The sequence below is a fragment of the Anser anser genome (assembly GCF_964211835.1).
Source record: "Anser anser genome assembly, chromosome: 20".
NCBI lineage: Eukaryota > Metazoa > Chordata > Aves > Anseriformes > Anatidae > Anser > Anser anser.
This window is the reverse complement of record NC_139741.1, coordinates 2,484,958-2,507,497: the sequence shown is the minus strand read 5'-3', so window position 1 is coordinate 2,507,497 and position 22,540 is coordinate 2,484,958. Positions and strand designations below refer to the sequence as shown.

General features: G+C 38.7%; 1 protein-coding gene across 1 annotated transcript; it reads right to left on the bottom strand.

Annotated features, from left to right (window-relative positions):
• Window positions 1-3,599: 3,599 nt before the first annotated feature.
• CA4 (carbonic anhydrase 4) lies at window positions 3,600-21,947 on the bottom strand. The gene is made up of 8 exons (XM_083806850.1): window positions 21,734-21,947; window positions 11,223-11,276; window positions 10,269-10,439; window positions 8,368-8,525; window positions 7,564-7,656; window positions 7,247-7,310; window positions 6,565-6,728; window positions 3,600-5,258 (listed from the first exon to the last, which is right to left on the bottom strand). The coding sequence occupies exons 1-8, from the start codon at window positions 21,789-21,791 to the stop codon at window positions 5,070-5,072; spliced, it is 951 nt and encodes a 316-aa protein (XP_083662976.1). The 5' UTR covers window positions 21,792-21,947; the 3' UTR covers window positions 3,600-5,069.
• Between the last annotated feature and the right edge of the window lie 593 nt (window positions 21,948-22,540).

Here is a 22,540-nt window from a genome sequence, read left to right as displayed (position 1 = left end):
GGTCGGTCCCCCTGGGTCAGTGGGGAGCACCCCTCGGACTGGGCGACGTGGCGGGATTCTTCAGCTCTCAGGTTCATCGTGGATTTCTTTAGTGCATCTTAACTAGAGTGTTCCCGGCTTTTACACAAATACACATGTGCACAAACAAATAATTTGCTCCTACATGAAGCTTTTCTCACAATAGCTCTGGCTTGACAGAGCTATCGTGGCATTTGTTTCCCAGTCACTAAATTTTCTCTAAATCCCGTGTCATTTGTAGTGTTTAGTGGAAGAAAAACACCGAGTACCTTTTTAACTCGGTTCAATAGAGCCTTATGTCTTCAAGTGTCACCCTTTTTGGCATGGAGTGTTATCCCCTGTGCAATGTACAATGGCAGAAAATGGGTCTCCTCATTTCTGGATCAGAGGTGGTTTATGTTACACCTCATAGTAATGCATTTATTAAAATTTAAAATCGGGCTGTGAAGTTAGTTAAGCTTTTTTTTTTTTTTTAGGGTAGAACAAAGGTAGAACAAAGCAAAAAGCCTGGAAAATTAATTCTGTACAGAATTAAAGTTCATTTTGAGCTTTTGTTTGTCAGCAGGGAAGAGGTGACCATACAATGAAGCTGGCAAGTTTGCTAAAATTCATTGTGGATCATGTAAATAAGGTTTTTATGAGTAATGGGTAGGTTTCCTTGTCTCTTTGTACTTCCTGAGAAAATACCTTGCTGAAAATGTACTGTATTAGGATTTTCTTATTTTCTTTTCAGTAGCCTTCTTCTCCCCACTGACAGTCACGTAGTTGTGAAGCTGGACCTGTTTTCACGTGGCAGATCTGCTACTCCATCTCTCAGACCTCCAAAGACAGACTGAAGAAGGCAGACCTCCTCCAGATCAAAGTCTGATCAAAACTGGAGAAGGACTGCTTTGCATTTTTAGAAATGGAGAAGACCTGCTGAAGTCTGGTGAGTTCCTAACTGTTGTTCAAGCTTATTGTTGAATAGATTCTGTCATGACAGCCATTACAGGCAAACCCTGAACCATAATGCTGTTGCCTCCAAAGGACAGAGTTCTCATAAGCAAATCTACTTCCAGTCTTGTGGTAATCTCCCAGAATGTTTTGTGAGAGGACTTTTCACTGTTGAACATGCTGAATTCATATGTTCAGTGCTCTGAAATACAAATGGTAGTCTAAACTGACAAAGCCTCTGCTTGTCTGTTTTCTTTTAAACCTAAAATACACTACTCTAGCGAATTTTAGTTTTCAGTATTGTTTCATTTTCTATTATATCCCAGTTTTTAGTCATGTAAGCTAAGTGGTCTTCAGCTCTGGTCCCAATATATGTAAAATGTATTAGCATAGTTTTGTGTTAACGTCTCTCTAAGTGGGAAAATACTATTCCTTATGGGTTTTTCTAAATACCTGTATTCATCCCCCAGTCCTTTGCTGTAATATCACAGGTTGGCTATTAGTTCTTCGGGATTTACTGTAGTTTCCTGTTTTCTTTGCAATGGAAGATGTTTCATGCCAAATTTAGTGCTGATACAGTTCTTGAAAATCTGTGCCTGAGGTTACCTGAATAACAAATTGCTTTTGCATAACTACCTTCACAAAAGAAAACCAAATGTCCCACTTCAAGCCTTCCTGTCTTTTACTGCTTTTAATTGAACAGCTTTTGCTGTCAATTTGTATTGATTTACTGCATTAATTCTAGCCCTGTAATTGTCATATTCAGAACCAGAACAGCATGTGTCTATCTGGTTGCAAAGAGCAGCCTCTGACAAAGAACAAATTGAACTAGATCATTGACACAGATACAGATTGTAGCTCCCATGGGCCACTGCTGTTTGTGCTGCATGCATCTTACCAATTTCCAGTTTGAGCACAGATGACGTTCACAGATTGGCTTGAACTTGTGAAGCCTTGGGAGGTTTAGATTGCTTAAAGGCTTCTGTCATCGTGACCTACTGTAACAGCTGAGATAAACAGATGTACGTTAGTGTCTGAAAAGTCTAGGTATACGGACATGGAGCTGTTGTCAGGGAATCCTCAGGTAGAGGGGATTAATAATCTATATTGCAAAAATGGAAATGAATGGGACCCCCATGCTTTAATTTTTATGAAACAAAAATATCATATACTACAGCTATGTGGATCACAATAAAAACATGAGAAAAATAAAAATCTTTTGTCCAGAAGAGAAGAGAACGTTGCCGAGTATGCACTCAGTAAAGATATGCTGAATCTGCATAGATAGACTGGGAGCTTAAACAAATTTTTTTTTCTTTTTTTTTTTTTTTTGGTAAAAGTGATTTTTAGAGAGCAATTTTGATGTTCCATCTGCAAGGAACTTTTACAAATATCTGGAGGGTTTTTTGAAGTTGTTTGGTTGTTTTTTTTAAGATTTGGATTTACTTTTTGGAGGAAGAATTGCAGCTAGACAATATAAAACCAAACAGCAACAACAAAAAACTGCATTTCCCTTTTCTTCATTGTCAGAGAATTCAGATGCACTCAGTAAAAATGGTTGTCTATTTAGATTTTATTCATGCTGGGGTTTATGCTGAAGTGTACTTACAGGGAACTAACCTTTTTAGCAGATTTTTTTTTTCGTTTCTTCCTCTTAGTCATCTTTTATTATGTTTCATAGCAAATAAGATCCTCCCTCGTAGTAAGTAGCTGCTGTAAAGTAACTGCTTCTCAGTATCTGCATCATAAACTGAGGCTCAAAATAGTGGGAATTCTCTCCGGTGAATTACTGGCAATAAATGGCAATTGACCCAGGTGCTCTTTAGTTTTTGTGATCAACCTTAAGGGAGCTGCCTGGGAAATGAGAATTATTTAATGAATTTAGGAAATAATCTGAATGAAGAGGGATGGTGGGCTCTTATTCAGTACTCCTAGAAGATTCAGGGGGCTTGTTTAATGCAAAAGGCATTGTTCTCAGTGGAGGCGGCCTGAGTAGTATTCACATCTCTGGCTTTTAAAATAGGAGATCCCAGTTCTATGGGACTTATTGTATGTGATCATGGTGTATATGATGTTGCTCTAAAACCTTGAAAGAACAATAAAATGTGAGCCTTTCAGAATACTTCTTTTTATTACATCTTGTAAACCAACCGCAAAACAAAACATCTTCCCTCTTAATTTCTTGGCACGTTCTGTACTTGCATGATGTTGAAGGATGTAATGAAAATAGATATCACAGAGATGCTCAACATAGAGAGATAAGTAGGTAACTTGTACAGAGGTGAAGTTATACTGGGTAAATCCATGGTATTGTTTCCTGAAAGAAACTTGATTGGCCTCTACCTGATGGGCTGGAAGTGTGCACCAGGTCTGGTTAGCAAGGTGCTGTACTTGAAGCAATTTTGTCAGGGGAAGAGTGATACTCTGATGACCGATATGAAGTAAAAGCTCCAGAAGCCTGTTGACATCAGTAGCATCCCACTGTAGTTTAAATCCCTCCCTTCCCCCAAACCACCCTGAGAAAAAGCAAGCCCAACCTTTATTCTTGTGGAGAAAATAGAAAAAAGTCACATTCCTTTTCTTAATGGATGTTGTGTGGGTTCTTGTTCAGCATGGACAAAAGAAATAAAAACTCAAGGCAATGAAAATATAGCAGGTCTGTTCAGTTTTAATCTTTCTTTTATGTCTGCTTCTCAAAAGTTTTCAGTTATCTAAAAATACAGTTAATCCTAACCATTCCTCTAAATGTAACAAGGTGCATTTGCTTTTACATTGTTTAAGCTTGTATTATTGATTGTTAAATATGAAAATATTTTTTCTCCTTTGGTGCGCTGTGGTTAGTCACACTGTCATGTTTTTCCTGAAAATGACTATGTAGCCATAGCGTAGAGTCATCCCTGCAAACATTGCTCTAAAGAAAATAGTACAAGTCCTCTAGCATAAAATTCTATTTTGGCATGGCCAAAACCTAAAATTCTCAAAGTAGCTGCAACATGTTCTATGGCATTAGCTAAGAAAACAGTCAGTTACATTTGTTTTCAGAATAGTAAAAGGAAATCCCATTTCCCAATATATTGAGCTTTTCCGTAAGTAACTGGGTGAGATCTGGAGAAATCGATTCAAATCAAAATCTTCTTGCAAAAACTATGAATGTTAACCATACGTAAATATTTTACAGGCTTGTTATTCTGAAAACAAATCATGTGGAAATATTCACACTGAAATGTTCAAACTGAAATTTAAAAGCTTCTAAAATGTGATATTGGAAAGAGACTTTACTTGGGCTGTCCCATTTTGTTATGCAAATGAAAAATGTAAAGGAGCATCAAAATCTCACGCTTCAACCATGGCCCTCCTAAGAGAGAATTTGCACAGATGTGCAACTGGTGTATGCGGACGAGCTCCCCTTTTTTCTTCTGGCACATCATATCTGCCACGGGCATCCTGAAATAGGATGCCGTACTAGGCTGAATAAATAGGCTGAGTAGAGAAATTGAAATCCAGAATCAGTAGGTTAGATACAAGGAATCCAGTATCCTTACCTAAGAATTAACTTTTACATATTCTGAGAAGAAGGTGGAAAAAATGTGGTAGTACAGATGAAATTTGTCACATCGCTAGATAGAATGACCCAAATGTTGCTCAGTTATGTGAGCATTTTTATTCTCCGTATTGTACCTTCATATAGGACAATGTAGGCATGATAAGAATCACTCCAGATGTTTGTCTTCCTGACTCGCAGTGTTGAATGTAAACGTACTCCAGACAAAAACCTTCACAGGCACTTAAGAACAGATTCCTCCAGAAAGTCCTCCATAGAGCTTGTAAAGTGTCCTTCCAGTGTTGTGTTACAGGATATACAGAAGATAATCCATCCTAATGTTTTAAGTGTTTTTTAAATTAGAATCTTCATAGTTTTATCTTACAGTTCCTTAGAATTCTTGTAATTTAGTGCAATGGATTTAATTTTTATGCAATAGCAGCAACAGGAGTTGTTGGTTAATGTATGGAGGAAAAAAAAGGTAACATTCTGTATTCAGATATAATTCAGGAGTTGGCAGTTAAAGAGAAGACTTGATAGAAAAAACAACTGGCCAAAAAAAAAAAGTGAGAAGTGTTCACTGGAAAAGAGAGCTCAGGATGTACGTAAGGATCAGGACCAACATTAAAACCTTAGCAGGAGGCAGGAGGGTGCTGGCACTGGACCAATACACATATCGTTCATTAAGAAACTGAGCAGGCCGAAAATTTTCAACCATGTATGTTGAGTTCTTCCCATCAAAGTGAACTGTTGAGAACTGAGAAACCTGCAGACATTGAAAAAAAGAATAGATTGTTAAATTATTTTCCTGTGAAACACTGGAAATTGTGGTATTTTATAGCTTCAGTGCCTTACTCTGTGGCATTGTTTTGACCTGTATGGATGCATTAAATCTTGCAGGAAACGTCATGATGGAGGCTACTGCCAGAAGCCACCAACATCTTTTAACCTCGGAAATCACGTGGGCTTCCTTTCTGTGTGAGCTGAATGCTTTGTCCAGCTCAAGGACTTCATTAGAGCGGTCCTCCTGACGCACGGCCCTGTCCTTGTCCGTCACATCACAGAGACGCAAAGTAAGAGGGCTAGGATTACGTGCCTCATTTCTTTCCTTGCTCCAAATTTCTAACTGCTTAGAAGTTGGCACGGAGTGAGCAGATGCTCCCTCCTGCGTACCAGGTGGCTTAGCATTGTCTGGGGCTGAGCGTTGACCTTTGACTGAAGTGATTGTGAGTACGCTGCAAATAAGGAACTAAAATAAAATTGCTGGCTCTTGCCCAAATAGTATTGCTCAGAATCCACTCCAGGACATCTTAATTGTTTAACTGTGTACTCTGTCAGCTGAACAATCTATATTTTAGAGGCAGTCGTGATTCAGTCTCCTGTTCCTCTTTGTAGGACAAAAATGGGTTGCGTAAAGCTGATGCTGATAGATTCAAAGTTTGGACTCTGAATTATTCTTTTCTGGTATCCTAATACTTATAAGACAAGAAAGGCAGTGAAATCTGGGGCAAGCAGATGAATACAGGGGAAGTGCTCTTGACGAAGCACTGAACAAGGTGTTTACCTATGGGGTTATTTGGTTTTCTTTTCATGTCATCATTTCCCCTTCCTTCCCCTTTCCTGCCGTTTTCTGAGAGATGATTTAACAGGGTTATAAAGTGATGTTGTCATAACTGGCACTACAGAGTGTGTGGGTTTAGACTAATGCCAAGCATATGTATGTCACAGCAACAAAGCGTTGGAAAAGGTTCTTCACTAAGGGGGTGGTTGGGCACTGGAATGGGCTCCCCAGGGCAGTGGTCACAGCACCAACCCTGCTGGAGTTTAAGAAGCGTTCGGACAGGGCTCTCAGACACAGGGGTTGATTTTTGGTTGGTCCTGCGTGGAGCGAGGAGTTGGAGTCAGAGCCTTGTGGGTCCCTTCCAGCTCGGGATGTTCTGTTGGATTCTATGCTGTGATTCTCTAAGCAGTGGAGCAGCTAACAGGTCTATATTAAATCATGTGAGAGAGCAGGTAGGCCCAGGGTAAAATCACTGGAAGCAGATCTTTCAGAGTATCCCTCTGTGACTCACCTGGAAAATACTGAGTTCAACTGGCTTCTCAAACACCGTCCAGATGACACCCTCGTGGCAGTCGGGAGTGGTGAGGGAGCCCTCATACCGATAGTACCTTCCAAGCTCATCTTCAGGTGGAATCAGGGAACTCAGTGGCAAAGGGTCCATCTGTGATGTTTTCCCTAGGCAAAGCATGCAGAAACGTTGCTTTTACCAAGTGCAGCTGCAGGTATTGTTCACGCTTGGCTTCAAATGCGACCGCAGCGAGCGGCTGTGTAAAGCCTCATCCCCTGCCCTCTTCCCGTGCTGACTGGGGCAGCCACGCTGCCTTGCTTGTGGACTCCCTGACTACCAGCCGCAGGGTGGCACAGAGCACAGATTATGAACACCTCCTCTGTTAAAAACATTTTATCTTTGTTAAAATGGTCTTCTGCATATTGTTCTTCTCACTTTGCTTCCTTCTGCAGAAGAAGAAATGCTCATTGTGGTGCTTCAGTGTTCTTCATCTACAAATAGGGAGAGCTACATTTCCTCCTGCCTGCAGTGCTCTGAGTACCTGACAGACTAAACTTTATCCTTCAGCTTTGAATTTCCAGTGACAATCTCTACTGCAATTAGAACAGGATTGGATCTTGAATTACTTTGTAGCGTGTGTGCTCGAAGTATATATACACTGTTTTTAGAACAGCCCATGTCTTACCTTTGTATTGAACATTATCTAATTCATTTATTAGACTTGCGTAGTTTTTATTTTCTTCATCAACCTGAAATGGAAATATTTTTATTCCATATCCTGCACTTCTCAGCAACAGGTTATTTTAAATGAACTATGAATAAAACAGACGAGTACTACAGAGCTAACAGCAGCAAACAGAATGTAGGAAAAGATAAAGGAGCTAAGTGCTGCCACTGCACTTTTGTAGAAGTGCGAAGGGTTTAGGAATAATGTAACAATGACACAACTCAGCCAACTTACCAGTACATTTGAGATAATGAATTTGAATTTTGGCCACCTACCTTTATAAAGAACGCTAACACGGCTATACCGTCTGAAATTTTCTTTGCATCCGCTATATCCAAAGCATCTTCTCTTATGTGGACAATATGAAGCTGTAACAAAACAGTCGAGGCCAATTATTTGTTATTTAAGTGTAGCCTGCCTGCTTCTCTGCACTTCTGCTGTAGTGGAACCAGAGCTGCTTTGTTGCCCGCAGGCTGGGGAGAGACAGTCCAAGGCTCTGAACCTGAGGCAGGAACTATGCAATAAATGGAGTATAATTTGAAACTTCTTGTACCAAAATCAGTTTCCCCGCCTGTGTAGTAGAAGCCGAAGTGCTCTGTGCACTGCTGCAGCCCTCAGTTTTCAGCCTATGCAGTGGAACTGTTAAATTTTTACTTGATGATTTGACCGGGGAGTGGTGGTGGTGGTCTCTCTACCCATCCATTCATAACAGCACCAGCAACCTGTCTGAACTTGGAGAAAATATTTCTTTTCTCAGTTGTATAGGTCAATTCATGGTTACAGACCCAGAAATGGATATATAGTCTGAATAAGCAGCATGAGAGAGTATTCCAGCTGTACAGACTTCAAAATGTTCCCAAAAGCTATAAAATTGCAGATTTGTTATCTTTTCTGTGCCTTTGCTGTATAAACCCAGGAGATTTTCCTGTGTGCTCTGATTAGTAAGCAATGTGTCATCAGTTCTCTATTTCCCTTGTTGGGCATTCATAGGAGAACTGGCCCATGCTTTTCTCCCTATAATATCTTAAAAATACAGAGCTCTTGAGTTATGGCCCAAACCCACAGACAGTGCCACCTACCTCCATAGCCTGTTTTTCTCCATCTATGCTGTGCTCTGACCCAGGAAGGTAATGCAGCGTGTCTTGGACTCCCCAGTGGAAGTGAAATTCTATTGCTTTGTATTTTCTTCTCAGACCTCCACCTCCAATTTTAGGGGATGTGCCCAATGTTATTTTAACTGGAGAAAACAAATAAATAGTTTAAAAAATATATTCAAATAATACATTGCTTGACTAAAGAGATGCATGTTCCTGTGATTCAAATTCATCCTGAAGTTCTGGCTTGGTTTTTCATGCCAAGTTTTTTAGAAGTTCCCCTCTACAGAAACTGAATTCTTAAAAAATGTTAGCTGAGATTAGTTTGAGATGAAAAGGAGAAATATCACGGAAGGAAAAGGAGAAATACCACTTTCCAGTAATATGCAACAGCATTTGGGCATCCCTCATCTGTGGAACAGTACTTGGAGCTTCTGTTCCCTTTTCAACCTAGGATTTGCTCTGTGAATCTGGAGAGCTGGCTGACCCATGACTTCAGTTGCAGCTGTAAGAAAATGCATTTGATGGGCATTGTTTCCTTTTGTAAAATGGAGGAAAAAGGCAGAGCATTGCTATGGCTTGGGAAGGTGTTTTTTGTCTTTTATGTCTTTCTTTGCTAACAGCAAAATAAAATTTTCTTTGAAGAAGATATTTTCTATCTGTAAACCACCATCGCATGTCTCAAGCACGTAATGTACTTTACATCTGGGCTATGCTTAAAAATATGACTTATTAAGTTCTCTACATTAAGTCCAGTACTTTTTTTTAATTTTTTTTCCCTGCAGGGAAGATTGTTTTGACCTGGATTAAAACCCTGGAGATTCCATTTTGGTTCTGAATTCCAAATGATCTGGAAGCTTCTGTGTCACTTAGTTACTTGACTTTTTTATCTGTAAATGCATGTTAACATATCTTTGTTGGATTGGTTTATTGAGATTGTAAGACCTTTGAGACACTGACCTTTACTGTCTGCACATCAGTGAACATAATGATAATCTAATCTCACATAGAGCTTCTAATTGCTGCTATAATTTAAGCAATACTGTTGTCAGTGTTCTTGTTGTAGCACAGGAATTGGTTGCACTTGGAAGAAATCTAAAAAGCTGAGATGAAAACCCAGATCCTTTTGCGTGTTTTGAGAAGCTGAGAGTTCTGACCTATCTTTAAGAATATAATTTTTTGTGTAAAAGACACTACTGTACACAGCGACTGTGATAAACGGATTCTAAAACATCATTCTGTAATGCAAAAGTCATTAACCCGTATATTAGTGAAAAATCAGTCATGCATTTTTCTTGTGGTTTGTCAAAATACTGATGCTGTAAACGAGAATCTCCGGTTTTGAAAAATCTATTCAGCTTGCTCTGTCCCTACCTCTCAATTTTAAGTTACAAATATATTTAGCACTGGCGACTTCCCATTTTAAGAATTTGGCAGTTGAAACAACACATCTAAGATTTTAATCATGCCTATAGATAACTCTTAAAAAAAGACAACCAGTGTTTTGCTGTATGTTGTTGTTGTTTTTAAAGTAATTTAGTGTAATATTGTTGAAGCATCATCATTAATAATGCCTGTAGCGAAGAAGAGGAAGTGAATCAATGTTGAATGGGTTCACAGGTTTACTGCTCGCTGATTCACTGTTTACTGAATCAGTAAATAGCTGATCAACAACCTCACGTTACATTACTTCTGCCTGTGAAGAAAACAGGTTGAAATCTATAAAGATTTCAGTGAATTGTTTGAAATACAGGGATACTATCTTCTTTCTTTTCTTTTAAATAGCAGTAGTGATATCTAACAACTTGCCGAAGACGTGGAAGAAATGAACGGAAGGTTCAGAGTGAAGGCACAAGTCCTGTAATAATGTATCAGACAGTACTTGCCTGTATGTCCATTATTCTCGATGTTCCATTTTGAAGACCCCTTCACATCATAACCTTCAAAATTCAGTGGCTTCAGGCTCTTGTCATAAATGACATCTTTGGTGACAATATTGATAGGAGACTGATAGTTTCCTTTGCAGGTGACATATACTACATGCCATTGTCGAGGATCTATTTAAATACAAAGAAAATGTTTTTTTTTTTGTAGACTGCAAATCCTTGATAAAGCCAAAACACCCAACGGATATTATATTCTTGCTTGGGAAAATGAAGATATCTTTGAAAGAAAGCTCTTTGGGTAGTGGGAATTTAATAAAGGAACTTTCTTGGCGTAGAATTTGTGTAGTTTTGAAAAATACTAATATGCTTCAAGAATGTTCTTAGTAAGAAAATGTGCACATACAAGTGGCTGTAAAATAAAAAGTGAACTATCACTGAGGTTAGCTGATTGATCAGAAACTATAATAAAAATAAAGGTAGCAGTGATGATGGTTGTGGTGATGCTGGGAGTGAAATGCCATTTCCAGCACAGGCAGGTCCAGGGAGGGCTGGGCTGGACAAAAGGATGAGCAAGAGAGCAGGCAGCCTGTGTGGATACTGCTGGTAAAACAAAAAGTGCAGCTGTATGTAGAACATTACAGTTTTTCATAGCTCTGTCCTTAAGAATTTAAACAGGTGTCTATATCCAACACGCTAGAATGATTATCTCTGGATTATATATTTCTAATTGCAACGTCATCCTTCGCTGAAACAAAATGAGTAGAGCAAGCCCTGCCTCTTTCAAAATACCCCTCTTCAGATATTCTATTTAGCACTTCTGTTTACATATAGTACGATCGTGCAGCATTAAATGCTGAGTTGTATGCATTTTGGCATTATTGCTACAGAGTCCTGTTGCAAAACAGAAAAGTTCAAACACTAATGTGGTTACAGAAATAAATTGTTTATCAGTACCTTTACAGGTGGGCTGTTCATCCTTCTGCGACTGATAGCACCAGTGGTATCCAACTGAAAAAAAAAAATCAGACATTCAAAATTAGATGAGTGAAAACTGTACAGATTGTCCCTCCAAAAAGCAGATGTGAAACGGATTCACAACTTGTGATCCTTAGGGAGTGATGAAGTTATGGTTGGCCATACAGTTTTGTCAACTTTTTAGTTTTGCCTGACCAATTTTATTAGGAAAAGAAGTCCCAGTCTCATCTCTTAAACATAAAAATGAAGATGGCTGGTAAGAGGTGAGTGCTTTGCTTGTAAATAAATCTTTAACATGTTGTTAGAGATTTCTTAGCAAGATGGAGCTCACCATCCAGCGAGTCCAGTTGGTTTCTGATATCAAATACTGCAGAAGAGGCCATAAAAATCCTGCAGCCAGCAGCTCTGTCCTCTTTTTAGATCTCCTTCTAGTCTTAAATGAATCACTTTACACCTGTTGATACACCTTCCAAAAACTGTGCTAGCACGAAGTATAACTCTGGATGGGTTGTGGTTCTAAATAATTTGTTTTTGAAAACTTAGCTTCAGCAAATCCTTGAGGCAAAGGTTCCACACCTGAATTTATGTAGTGTTAAAAAAAAATAAATTCTTATCTGTACTTGCCATTGTTTCATTTACTTGGAAATTCACTTCTATAAGATGACGTGTCTCACTGTTCCACAATTTTAAAGATAGCTCGTGCATTAAGAAGTTTTAAGAAACAAAGGGTCTCATTTTTCATAAGAAATGAGGAATCCTCATTCTAACACAGCTGTGATCCCCCACAGAGGGTTGCAGAATTTTTCAATAGAATATCTTAATCTCAATTTTTCATTGTCACCAGAAATGTGAAATTCAGAGGAAGAGAGCTGATTTAAATCAACTCTGAGTTAATCTACTTGGGAAAATAAGGACTGTTTTGTTTATAGCAGCTTGTTTCAATGGTTATTTATGATAATAATACATTGTAAATGGATTTTAATGGGAATAGTTTCTTTGCCTATTTAACTTTGATCAATAACAATTCAAAAGCTATAATAATCATGATTAATATTATAATTTCTGTTCGTCTGCTATTAGTTAATGACATACAATTTAGTAAGTAGGCTAATCAATTTATAGGCATTGTTATGGAGTCCTACATGTCGTTAGACTGCTAATTACCGTAATCTGTGACCTTTTATAACACTAGCTAGAGCTAACACTAACGTGAGCTAGAAGGCTCATACCTGCTTTTAACACCCTATCTTCACATCAGTAGCATAGCAGTGCCATTCTCCTATTTAGTATTTAGAAAAATTATAAATAGAACCTTGATATGACATGTGGCTAGCAGTACTAACAAAGACAGAATCTTGGATGAGCATGTGGCAATGAATTTAATCTGGAAAAAATTATACTGTTTAAGTTCATCTCTCACAAAAATTAAATTTATGCTGAAAACTACAAATAATGTTGACTCATTCTAGTTTAGCAAATGTTTATTAATATTGGGAAGAAAAGTAAACAGAGCATACTGCTACATTCATACTGTAAGAACTGCATTGATTTCTGCATTGTTGTTCCATTAATATTTTGTAATTATCAAAAAATTGGTTTCAGCAAAGTTTTGTGTTTTTTTTTTTTTGAGACACTTCTAAACATATAAAAAGCTTAACTTTAAACCTGTCATTTCTAAAATTGATTGTTGCATTTTTTTCAGGCCTGTGTACACAAGCCCGTGGCCAAACCTTCAGCGGCACAGAGTGATTTCTTATCTTCGCTGGGAAACAGTAAAACCACAAGTTCCAAGCGCAGAGTGTCACCCAGTGCCTTAACCGATATTTTAATCAATAAATGTCTAGCAGATACTGGGTAAGCCAATCTCCACAATGCTTGATTAGATTTCGTAACTGTTAGTGTTTGCATAGATGAATGACTGGAAACAAGTTTATGGACACTGCTTTAGCCCAGTGGCTAGACTGTTAAAGCATATGCATATGCTTCAATATATGTATGTTCATAAGCTTTAACAGTCTCTGCGCCAGCACCCTGTGATCAGGAGTGGGCTTTCTTTGCAACTTATATGTGTGTGAACCTTCAGGGGTAAAAACACTGAACTGTGGAAATGACCTGGTTGCAAATGTTCAAAGATGGTCGCATTTATGCAGCACGAGAAGTTAACCACCTGCAAAGATTTTGCCTCAGACTCTTTGGGATGTGAGTTAGACCAGAGAGGAAAGTTGCGAAGTGAGAAATCAAGGACATTTGAGGTATTCCGACCTGTTTACTGTAAATCTCAGAACAAGGTTTACTGTTCTGGGATTGTATACTACCTTGTACAATGAATTAGACATCAAAGCACTACTGCAGTGCAAATTAAATTTTATGGTCAATATGATTCACAATTAGGAGTAAGTGCAGTAAGTACAGTGTTCACTGGGTGCAAGGCTGTGAAGCTTTTGGACTGTGAATGTGGAAGCATGAAAATCAAAGAAGACCAAGGGAAGCACTGAGTGAAGATAACTGTCATCAAGTGGTAGTGTCAGTGGTCCTGATACAGTGTCTCCGTAGCAGAGGAGTGAAATGGGAGTAGGTTGTGGAGCCTTTCATTGCTGAGTCTGAGTCCAACCCTTCTCGAGGAAAGCAACCACAAAACTGATTGCCAGTTGGTAGGTGTTTAACAGATTCAACATCCTACACCAAATAAACAGTGTCTAATTTTTGCAGACCTTTTGCGAAACTCATAGCGTCTACAAGCTAATAAAGAAATAGTGGCTTTCTGTCAAGTAGTTATCATAGTCGTGGTTTAGAAAGCTGGATGGTATCAGCGAAATAGAACAGGACATAAATTCAACAATCCTTAAAAAAGAAGTCCTTAAAGCTGTTAAAACTTAAACAATAACTCAATTAAACATTGCAGAATTCCTGAGCAAATAATGAATTAATGTTTATTGTAAATGAGACTTTTTTGGGTGGTGGTAGTGTAACATTAGAGAACAGGATGTTTGTGTAGATATGGCTGCGGAAAAACCAAACTGCCATACCCTATGTCACTTACAAGGAAAATTTGTATTTGTATTTTGTTTGACTCAGGTGTGATTCCTCCCTATGTATATTGACCTTGCATTTACAATGGTCCTTTTTTTCCCCTGGACTTCATTTCTGAAGCAAGTAGGAAAGATACTTGTCACATCCAGTCAGTTGTCTGTGCTCCGAGGTATGATTATGCCCTAAGGTATGTTGTCTAGTCTAGTTTTAATTGTCTAAGCGGCTCCTGCCACTTCCCGCAGGAGACTTTTCCACAGTCTATTAGACTTCACTGTCAGGAAATGTTTCCTGTTTTATAGCTTACATTTTCCACTTGCTTATCTGCATCCCATCACTCCTAGAAATATCACTGAACCACCCTAAACAATTCTTTTCCCTCCCTGGTGTTTACAGCATTCAGATAGTTCCTTCATAATCTGTAATTCCTGTTCTTGCTTCATCCATCCTTTGTCCCGTCTCATGACAACCTCCCCTTCACCTTCCCACTGCAAAGTCTTTCTTTCCCTTCTCTTTCTCTGAAGGTCCTTTCTTGCACTCCTCTTTCAGCCAAATCTCAGCCCTCCTGTTTCTTTATGTTGTTTATTTTATTGCCAAGAAGCATGCAGCTGAATGTTGTTGTTTTGTTGTCTGTTTTGTTTTGTGGGTTTCATTTGTGTTTTTGCAGTTGAGTGCTGAGACCATTGCTCTGATATCAGCTGCCCTGGAGGTTGTTACAGCTTACTCTCACAGATTTTATTAGCTTGTGAGTGAAGCCATGAGCATCCATACTTTACTCGGGACAGTATTCAGTACAAGCCAGGATTTCCAAAAGCTCCTTTGCTTATTGACATTAGGTAGGGACTTTGTTGTAGTTCTCACCAGTGGAAGGAATAAAATTCAGTATATGTAGACATTCAGTATACATAATACTCAAAGACTTAAAATTGCTATGTTGTCATCCATATCTGACTCTTGTACTGTATTATGGATTTTTTAAGTCACAATGCACCTTATAATAGGTGGCTGGGTTTTAATTTAGAGCAGGGCTGAACTGGGCTGAAGGCCTCCTCTTCCTTCACAAAGTTCAAGACAGTTAAATTTAGGGAGTCTCTCTTGGCAAGTGAGCCGTCCTACTTATCTCTGCTTCTTCCTTGTCAAATTTACAACTGGTTTCCTGACCAAAGCTGTTTCTTGGCACCAGAACAGCTGCAAAACAATACAATTACGTATTGTTTTCATTTTATTGTAAATGTTTTCAATTGTTTTAGCTATCAAGCCTAGCTGGGAAGCCTGGGGGAAAAATTCCTTCAGTTGAGAACTCCCTCTTCTGTTCACTTACGCAGCTGGATGGAGGACAGTGCTTCTGGCTGGACGCCAGGGTGTTAGCAGTTTGCTAATGTGCTATTGTGTGATCTAGGAAAAGACCCTTAAGCTCTTTGGACAGCCGTCAGATTGCCTGAATTCCGTAAAAGTTCCTAAATCTACTTTGTCCTACTTGTCCCCTGCTTACTGCCCTACTTGGACCTGCTGAGCCGCTGCTTGGAAGCCCGCGTGTCCCAGGCGGTGAGACAGGTGGTGCTCAGCGTAGCTGAAATTCACCCTTCTAATGCGTCCATCTCCAGAAGAGTTACTAAAACAGTTTTTGACCTTCTGAATAAAGTGCTTGGAAATCTAATAATTTTATATACTGACTGTTCGCTGTTTCTGTTAAACATATTTAATCTCTTGAAGTGTGGATAACCTCTATGCCACCAGTAATAGCCAAAGTACTGAGACAGTAGGAACATCCTCTGTTGTTCTTCAGGTAAAATCTCTCTCTTTCACTGACTGACTCCTTTGTTTGCCTCTTCAGATCGCATCACGCTCTTTCAGCCACGTCCTCTCTGACAATTCCTTGTTTTCTGAGCCACACAGCTGATAATGCTCCCAGTGCTCTCCTGCTTCTCAGAAAGCCGAGGCTGCCCTGAATGTCAGGGTTCTCATTACTGCTCTCTTGTCCACCTGATCCAAACTCATCCCTAAAGCCTGCTGTAAACACTGGCGTTGCAGTGGAGGGCAGGCTGGCCTTTTCTATGAAAATTACAAACGCTAGCTTTGCATGGAGTGTATTTTTAGCTTTGGTTTGTGTTGGGCTAGTTCTATTTTTAGCTGGCTTTGTGAAGCTTATTATCTTTAGTACAAAAGACCTAGCAACTTAAGAGCAAGTGGAGTCTAAGTCTGTCTTCCTAATTAATGAGGTTGCTGAACACAAACTAAACATATATACGTCCGTCTATTTGTACATTTTTAAGTATTGCACATCCTTAGGAAGTGCCGGTCAACCACTTTGACAGGCAAAATCAGTTCCAAATGTTTATCTTTAGGTACACGTATCTCTAGACTTGTAAAAACAAATGTTTGTGATCTATTCACTTTTGCCTGGAAATTTTATCTGTATTTTCTAGAGACATATGTTATATTTTATCTATATATAAGCTATATGTATGTGCCTTCCAATCCATTGCAGGGACTTAGTCTTGAAGATAAACTTTATTGTAATAATGGAGCATTACACGTAACTACATCTGTTTTGTGCACGGTGCTTATAATTTGCACATTTATACATAAATCACATGCTCAATTAGGTCTTAGTCTGTTACACACACAAGCTAAAGGAAGAATCTAAAGAGCTTGAGAGGATTCTAGATTTGCTCAATAAACACTTGCAAATTACTTCCTTTGTGTCAAAGAGCGAGGAAAATAATTTCAGCTGTGACCTGTGATACTGTCATAGCCTCTGTCATATATATGTCCCCTCATAAATTTGCTGTATCAAAAAAGGAAGCTGGCTTTTAACAAGAATAGAGTGTCCAGGGCTAAGGTGAATTGCTTCTGTGGGTATTTGCTTTGCCACAGAGGCAGTGTCAAACAAAATTCAAGAAATCCCTTTTAAAGTATTTTAAAGTATTTTAAAAATTTAATTCAAACAAATTACTTTCTGGCTTTACTGTTCTCATTGTAGTATTCTATTCTATTGTAGAATATTGTATTCTATTGCCATTGTAGTATTCTATTTATGATGACTGATCTTAGGGCTAGAAAAGTGACTAGTAATCTAATACCAGGCCATTTGATACATTCTGTGTCTTATTAACAAATCATCTCCTGCAATGCCACAAATGGGAAGAAAAACATACCTGCATGGAGACAGACACCTAGCTGAGAACCTGGACCTCGCAGCTTGCCTTGGAGGCCAAAAGGTTTGTACTGGTTACCTGGACAGCTAAGAGGAAGGTACCTCACAGCAGTCCCTGTCTCTGGAAATGCTTGTCTGCTTCCAGTTTTCAAAATCTAAATGTAAGGTCTGTGAGAAGCCATGATTCCAGTTTTAAGTATCATTGCACAACCTGCATCGTATAAAGGATATTCCAATTCTTATGCTGATATCTTTCGCTGTAGGAGAAAGAAGAATAATTGGTAAGCTGAGGTAATGTCACTTGCCACCTGTGAATGGCTCCTATGAATGGCTTCTACCATGTTCCTTTCCTTCCCATGGAACTGAAGTGAAGAGCAGCAGGAAGGCACCCTGGCTTGAATGCTGGAGGAGGACAAGATGATGCAGCACATTGCAGTTCTGCGTGAGGATCAGCTAAATAGTGAGTTAATACAAACGGTTACAATGTGGCATACTCACTCTGGTCAGGTTGATCCGTAAATTGAACATTAATTATGTGCCTGGGTCCACTTTGTATATAGAAAATTGCCTGTTCGTTGCGTATTACCAGAACCAGACTGCAAACTAGTGAGCAATGTTATTTGGATTTGTAGCTGTGATGGCCTTTGAAGCATCAACCTAGTAGAAAGTCTGGATGCTCAAGAACTCCAGCTCCTACTGACTTATGCACAACACAAATATAACAAAGCAGGATTTTTGTCATGTGGTGGTATCAGTCATTCATTGCTACTTGCTATATGCAGTCACTCCTCAGCAGTTCAGGCAGTCATGCATGGGGCTGAGGGTCAGCTTTTGTTTTCATATGCAGTGGAGACAGCAGGGGTGATCTTACATACTTAGATGTGTAATTCTTTAAAAGGAAGTCAGGATCTGCAGATTGATTTAAATTACAGCAAGGTATGACTGCACAGTACACACTCTTGAATAACTTCACACATAGACTAATGTGAAGAGAATCAAAGCATTCCTGTTCTAACACAAATTTGTGCAGTGCAGATATATCTGGGTGCCATACCTGGCTGGCTACAGAAATGTAAAAAGTTAAAAATATTTCAAGGTTTATTCCATATATGGCTTTAATGCTGTCTTGTAGCTGCCTTTCAGGAGTCTTCCAGTAATATGCAATGTTGCTTCTTTGCCCACTGAGCTTAGTTCCTTGTCTCCCTAAAACGTAACAGGCTGTTACAGCCAAGTAAGAGCTGTTTTCTTTCTCATATGCTGCTCTGCCACAAATGCTTTTCTGTCTTTTGCTGAATTTTAATATCAAAGAGAGAATAAGAATGAAATTGCTGCAGTGCTATACCCCTTTGTGCCTTTATCATAAGCTATGGAAGGAAATAAGTGTACTCTGAGATTACCGGATTTGCATCCTTAGATATCCTGGTCACATAGTTCATGTCCATTCTTCTCTCATCCATAAAACCCCTCCAATTATAAGCCACATATAACAGTGAGTATGGCAGCGGATGATCTTATCTAAAGCTACACCTCTGTTGACCATAACAGTCCCTCTTACAGAGCTCATCTGCTAAAATTTAATTCCAGGTTTCACGTTTAATGGGAAAGTTTGTTAGTAAATATTTTTCAGTTTTGAAGATAGTGAGCACAATGTGCTGTTACTGGTTCAGCACAAATGATAGAGCTAGAAAACCCTCTGCCATCTGAAGCCTGCCTGTGCAGGTTTTTTTGTAGCTATGTGGAGAGAGGAGAGCAGAGAGCAGTATTAGTGGGCATCTTTTGCTCTCAGTGCACGCTCAGCAACTTGCTAAATGTGACCTTTTGTTTCTTCTTGCATACAGTGGATCTGATGGTGATGGCATACACTGATACGCATGGACAAGAGCAGGCAGACACAGATAAGGCTTTAAATCTGTTTGTAAAGTTTGAATAAGTCCAAGGAAGAAAGAGAAGGAAGCCCTAAGCGATATATCCTGCATAACAGTCATAAGTTGAGATCAAAAGTCAATCTGTACTGAGATAGAAAGATGACTAATTTGAGATAATGCCATGCTCCATTCCATCCCCATTAAAGCAGATTATTTTTCAGTAATGCATGGAGCTGGCTGTAACTCCACAAAAAAACTTCTAGACAGAAGTGTGTTACTGTCCTCTGCAATTGCTGTTCTCTGGATGGCACTAGACTGAACTTACCATTAATAAAACCTCTCTCAGAAGGTTTGGGATGATCCTATTGGAACACTGCGGACGTTTCACCTCACTACTGCCTGTCTAATAGCAGTTCCAGAGGGTCATTGATCTCTCAAAGGAATCAAGCAGGCATCTGAGGTGCATCGATGCCCTGTTAATGGAATATGCTGAGATCCACATAAATCAGCGGATGAGATGCTGAACAGAGTTTCAAGACAGACAGTCTCTCTTCCTGCTGCTGGCTGGTCTCGGGGCAGGTGGCTGCACCAATGCTCTTGTTTCCATTTGGTAGCCTAGGGATAATGAGGCTTACTTCTTTATAAAGCCCTGTAAGGACTATTAGTAATAATTTTAAAAAATAGGTGCTGTGGTACTGAGACAGGTCAAGGCTGAAAGCAACTTAAAAGACCAGCAAGTATCTATATTGACTATCTAAGTGTGGTGAATTGTCAGGCTGCTCAGAGCAGAAAAAGCAGGCACGGTGCAGATATGTTAAATGAGCTGGTAAGTGGGTATCACTCGAAGTAGTTCTGAAAAGTGGCAAGGTAGAAATGAAATAATTATTTCCTTTTTATAGAAAAACAGATACTTAGAATAATTTGGGCTGATGCTCAAAAGTCATGGTTTCTTAAAATGTCTAGCCTTTAACTTAGTATAATATATCCTGTAAAGCTTCTACGTTGGGAAAAGGTTTGTAAAGAAAGGTGGGAGGGGAGCAAGTTTCTGGAGTATTAATGACTGTGCAATTTGCCTCTATACTTAGGGAAGAAAGTGATCATGGTTAGAAAAAAAATCAATAAAAAATATTACATGCATGCCCTGTATTACTACTTCCGTTAAAACACTAATTACTAATGAATTACTAACGCTGATTTAATAAAACCTATGTGGGTTTTCTAAGTGGTCTTTTAGGATCCTGTAATAAATGCCTTAACAGAGCAGTCAATTTAGCTAAGTATTAATTAATCAGTAATCATTTTCTATCAAGCAAGCAATAGTTGTAGACTTTGGAAGAGCAAAGGTTCTTTGTGTTTGTGTGTACCTGTACCACATGTGGTTAGCCTCCAGAGACAGAACATCTAAAACACGCGGACTAAAGAAGAGGGGGATATTTGAACTGTAAGGTATGAATCTGGAAAAGGCAAGTTACCGAGTCCTGGATGTGGAGGATTAGTTAAGAACTAAGAAATAAAATGAGGGAAACACCCCTCTTACCCCAGTGCTTATGCAATGTTCAAGGCACTTTCTGAGCACCTCAAACCTCTGTTACTTAAAGTCTGGCAGCTGAATCTAGAGCTGCCTTAAAACCATGTCCCTTTAACAGGCTCTTGGTGCAGTGCTTCCCTCTGATACCTCTGATAATATTGTATCTCTTTTTTCCCCTTAATGCAGTCTAGTCTATTTTAGTGCAAACAATAGACCCTTCATCACCATTTAGGACTGCAGTGTTTATTTTTAATTTTGAGACTGTGTGCTAATATTCACATAGGAAAGACTATTTATTCAATGTTATAATATTGCTGATCTGATAGAAGCATAAAAATACCTTCTGTGTTTTTCAATACTAATTATTGATTGTGATTTAATCTAGTCATCATAAGTGCGTACTGCACTTATGTACATAGTGCACAGAGTGCAAAAATAGATGGATCTGCTGGGCTAATGCAGCAAAAGACATACTGTTCTTTCTCCCTCAGTAGGCAACTATGAGAATTTAATCTTACAAATGGCAAAGAAATATGAGTAGAAATCTAAAACAAACTATTTGAAATTTTAAGAAGTTTTTGGACAAAAAAAATATTTTACTTGTTAATGTTTTGAATTTACATATATAAGTAACCACAGAGATCAAGTCAAACCCCATTGATTTTTATTGGACAAGTAAGGCAACTAGAATCTCTAAAGGTGAAAAAAAAAAAAAAACAACATTCATTCATGAGAGAAATCTATATTTGATATTTTCCCACACATGAGAAAGGCAGAGAAGCAAATAAAACATTCTTTATTTTTCATATAGAAGGACTAGAGAGTTTGCCCTGTAGGCACTGACACTCAGAAATAAATCATAAATAAGAGTAACCTTGTTATATGGGGTTAGAAAGAACAGGCAAGGACTTACCTACTGCCTCTGTCTTGAGAATGTGCACAGAGAATAGAACAAGGAACAGCAATTCCATTATCTATTTTAAATAGGCTCAGTGTTGAAACCAGAATTGATTAGACTTCTTAGTATGTGATCATATTTCTGCTCTCAGTTTTATACTGGAGTAAGTAGTCCTGGACAGACCTGAAAGCCATAGCCAGGAAGGTGAACTCCTCCCCTTTGTAATTTCTCCAGATTTACCCTACTCCTGATTTGCCTAAATTTATTCATTTCTCCAAAATGAATGGCAAAAGGGATGGGGCTTTCTAGCGCTGAACAACTATCCTGTAATAAATAGCTAATACTTTGCAACCTATGCACATCTAGAAACCTTTTAGTAAAATGTTACATTTTTATTTACTGGCAGCTTTTTCTCTTTCAGCCCACATGACTTTGTGAATTTGTACATTCAGGTTAGCATTTTGTTTCAAAAAAAAACTATGAAACAAACAAACAAATAAAAAATCCTCCCTCCCCCTGCAAAACCCTACCCTGCAACCCTCCAAGCCCAGATTGGTGAGACTGAAAAATGGGATTTCTGCGTGCAGTAACAGGAAAGGTTTATTAGGTGGCATGCCAGCACTTTACTTACATATGACTTTGCACTTAGTGAATTAACTGAGATTGCACTCTTTCTCTTTCTTTCTTTCTCTTTCTTTCTTTCTTTCTTTCTTTCTTTCTTTCTTTCTTTCTTTCTTTCTTTCTTTCTTTCTTTCTTTCTTTCTTTCTTTCTTTCTTTCTTTCTTTCTTTCTTTTTCTTTCTTTTCTTTTTTCTTTTCTTTT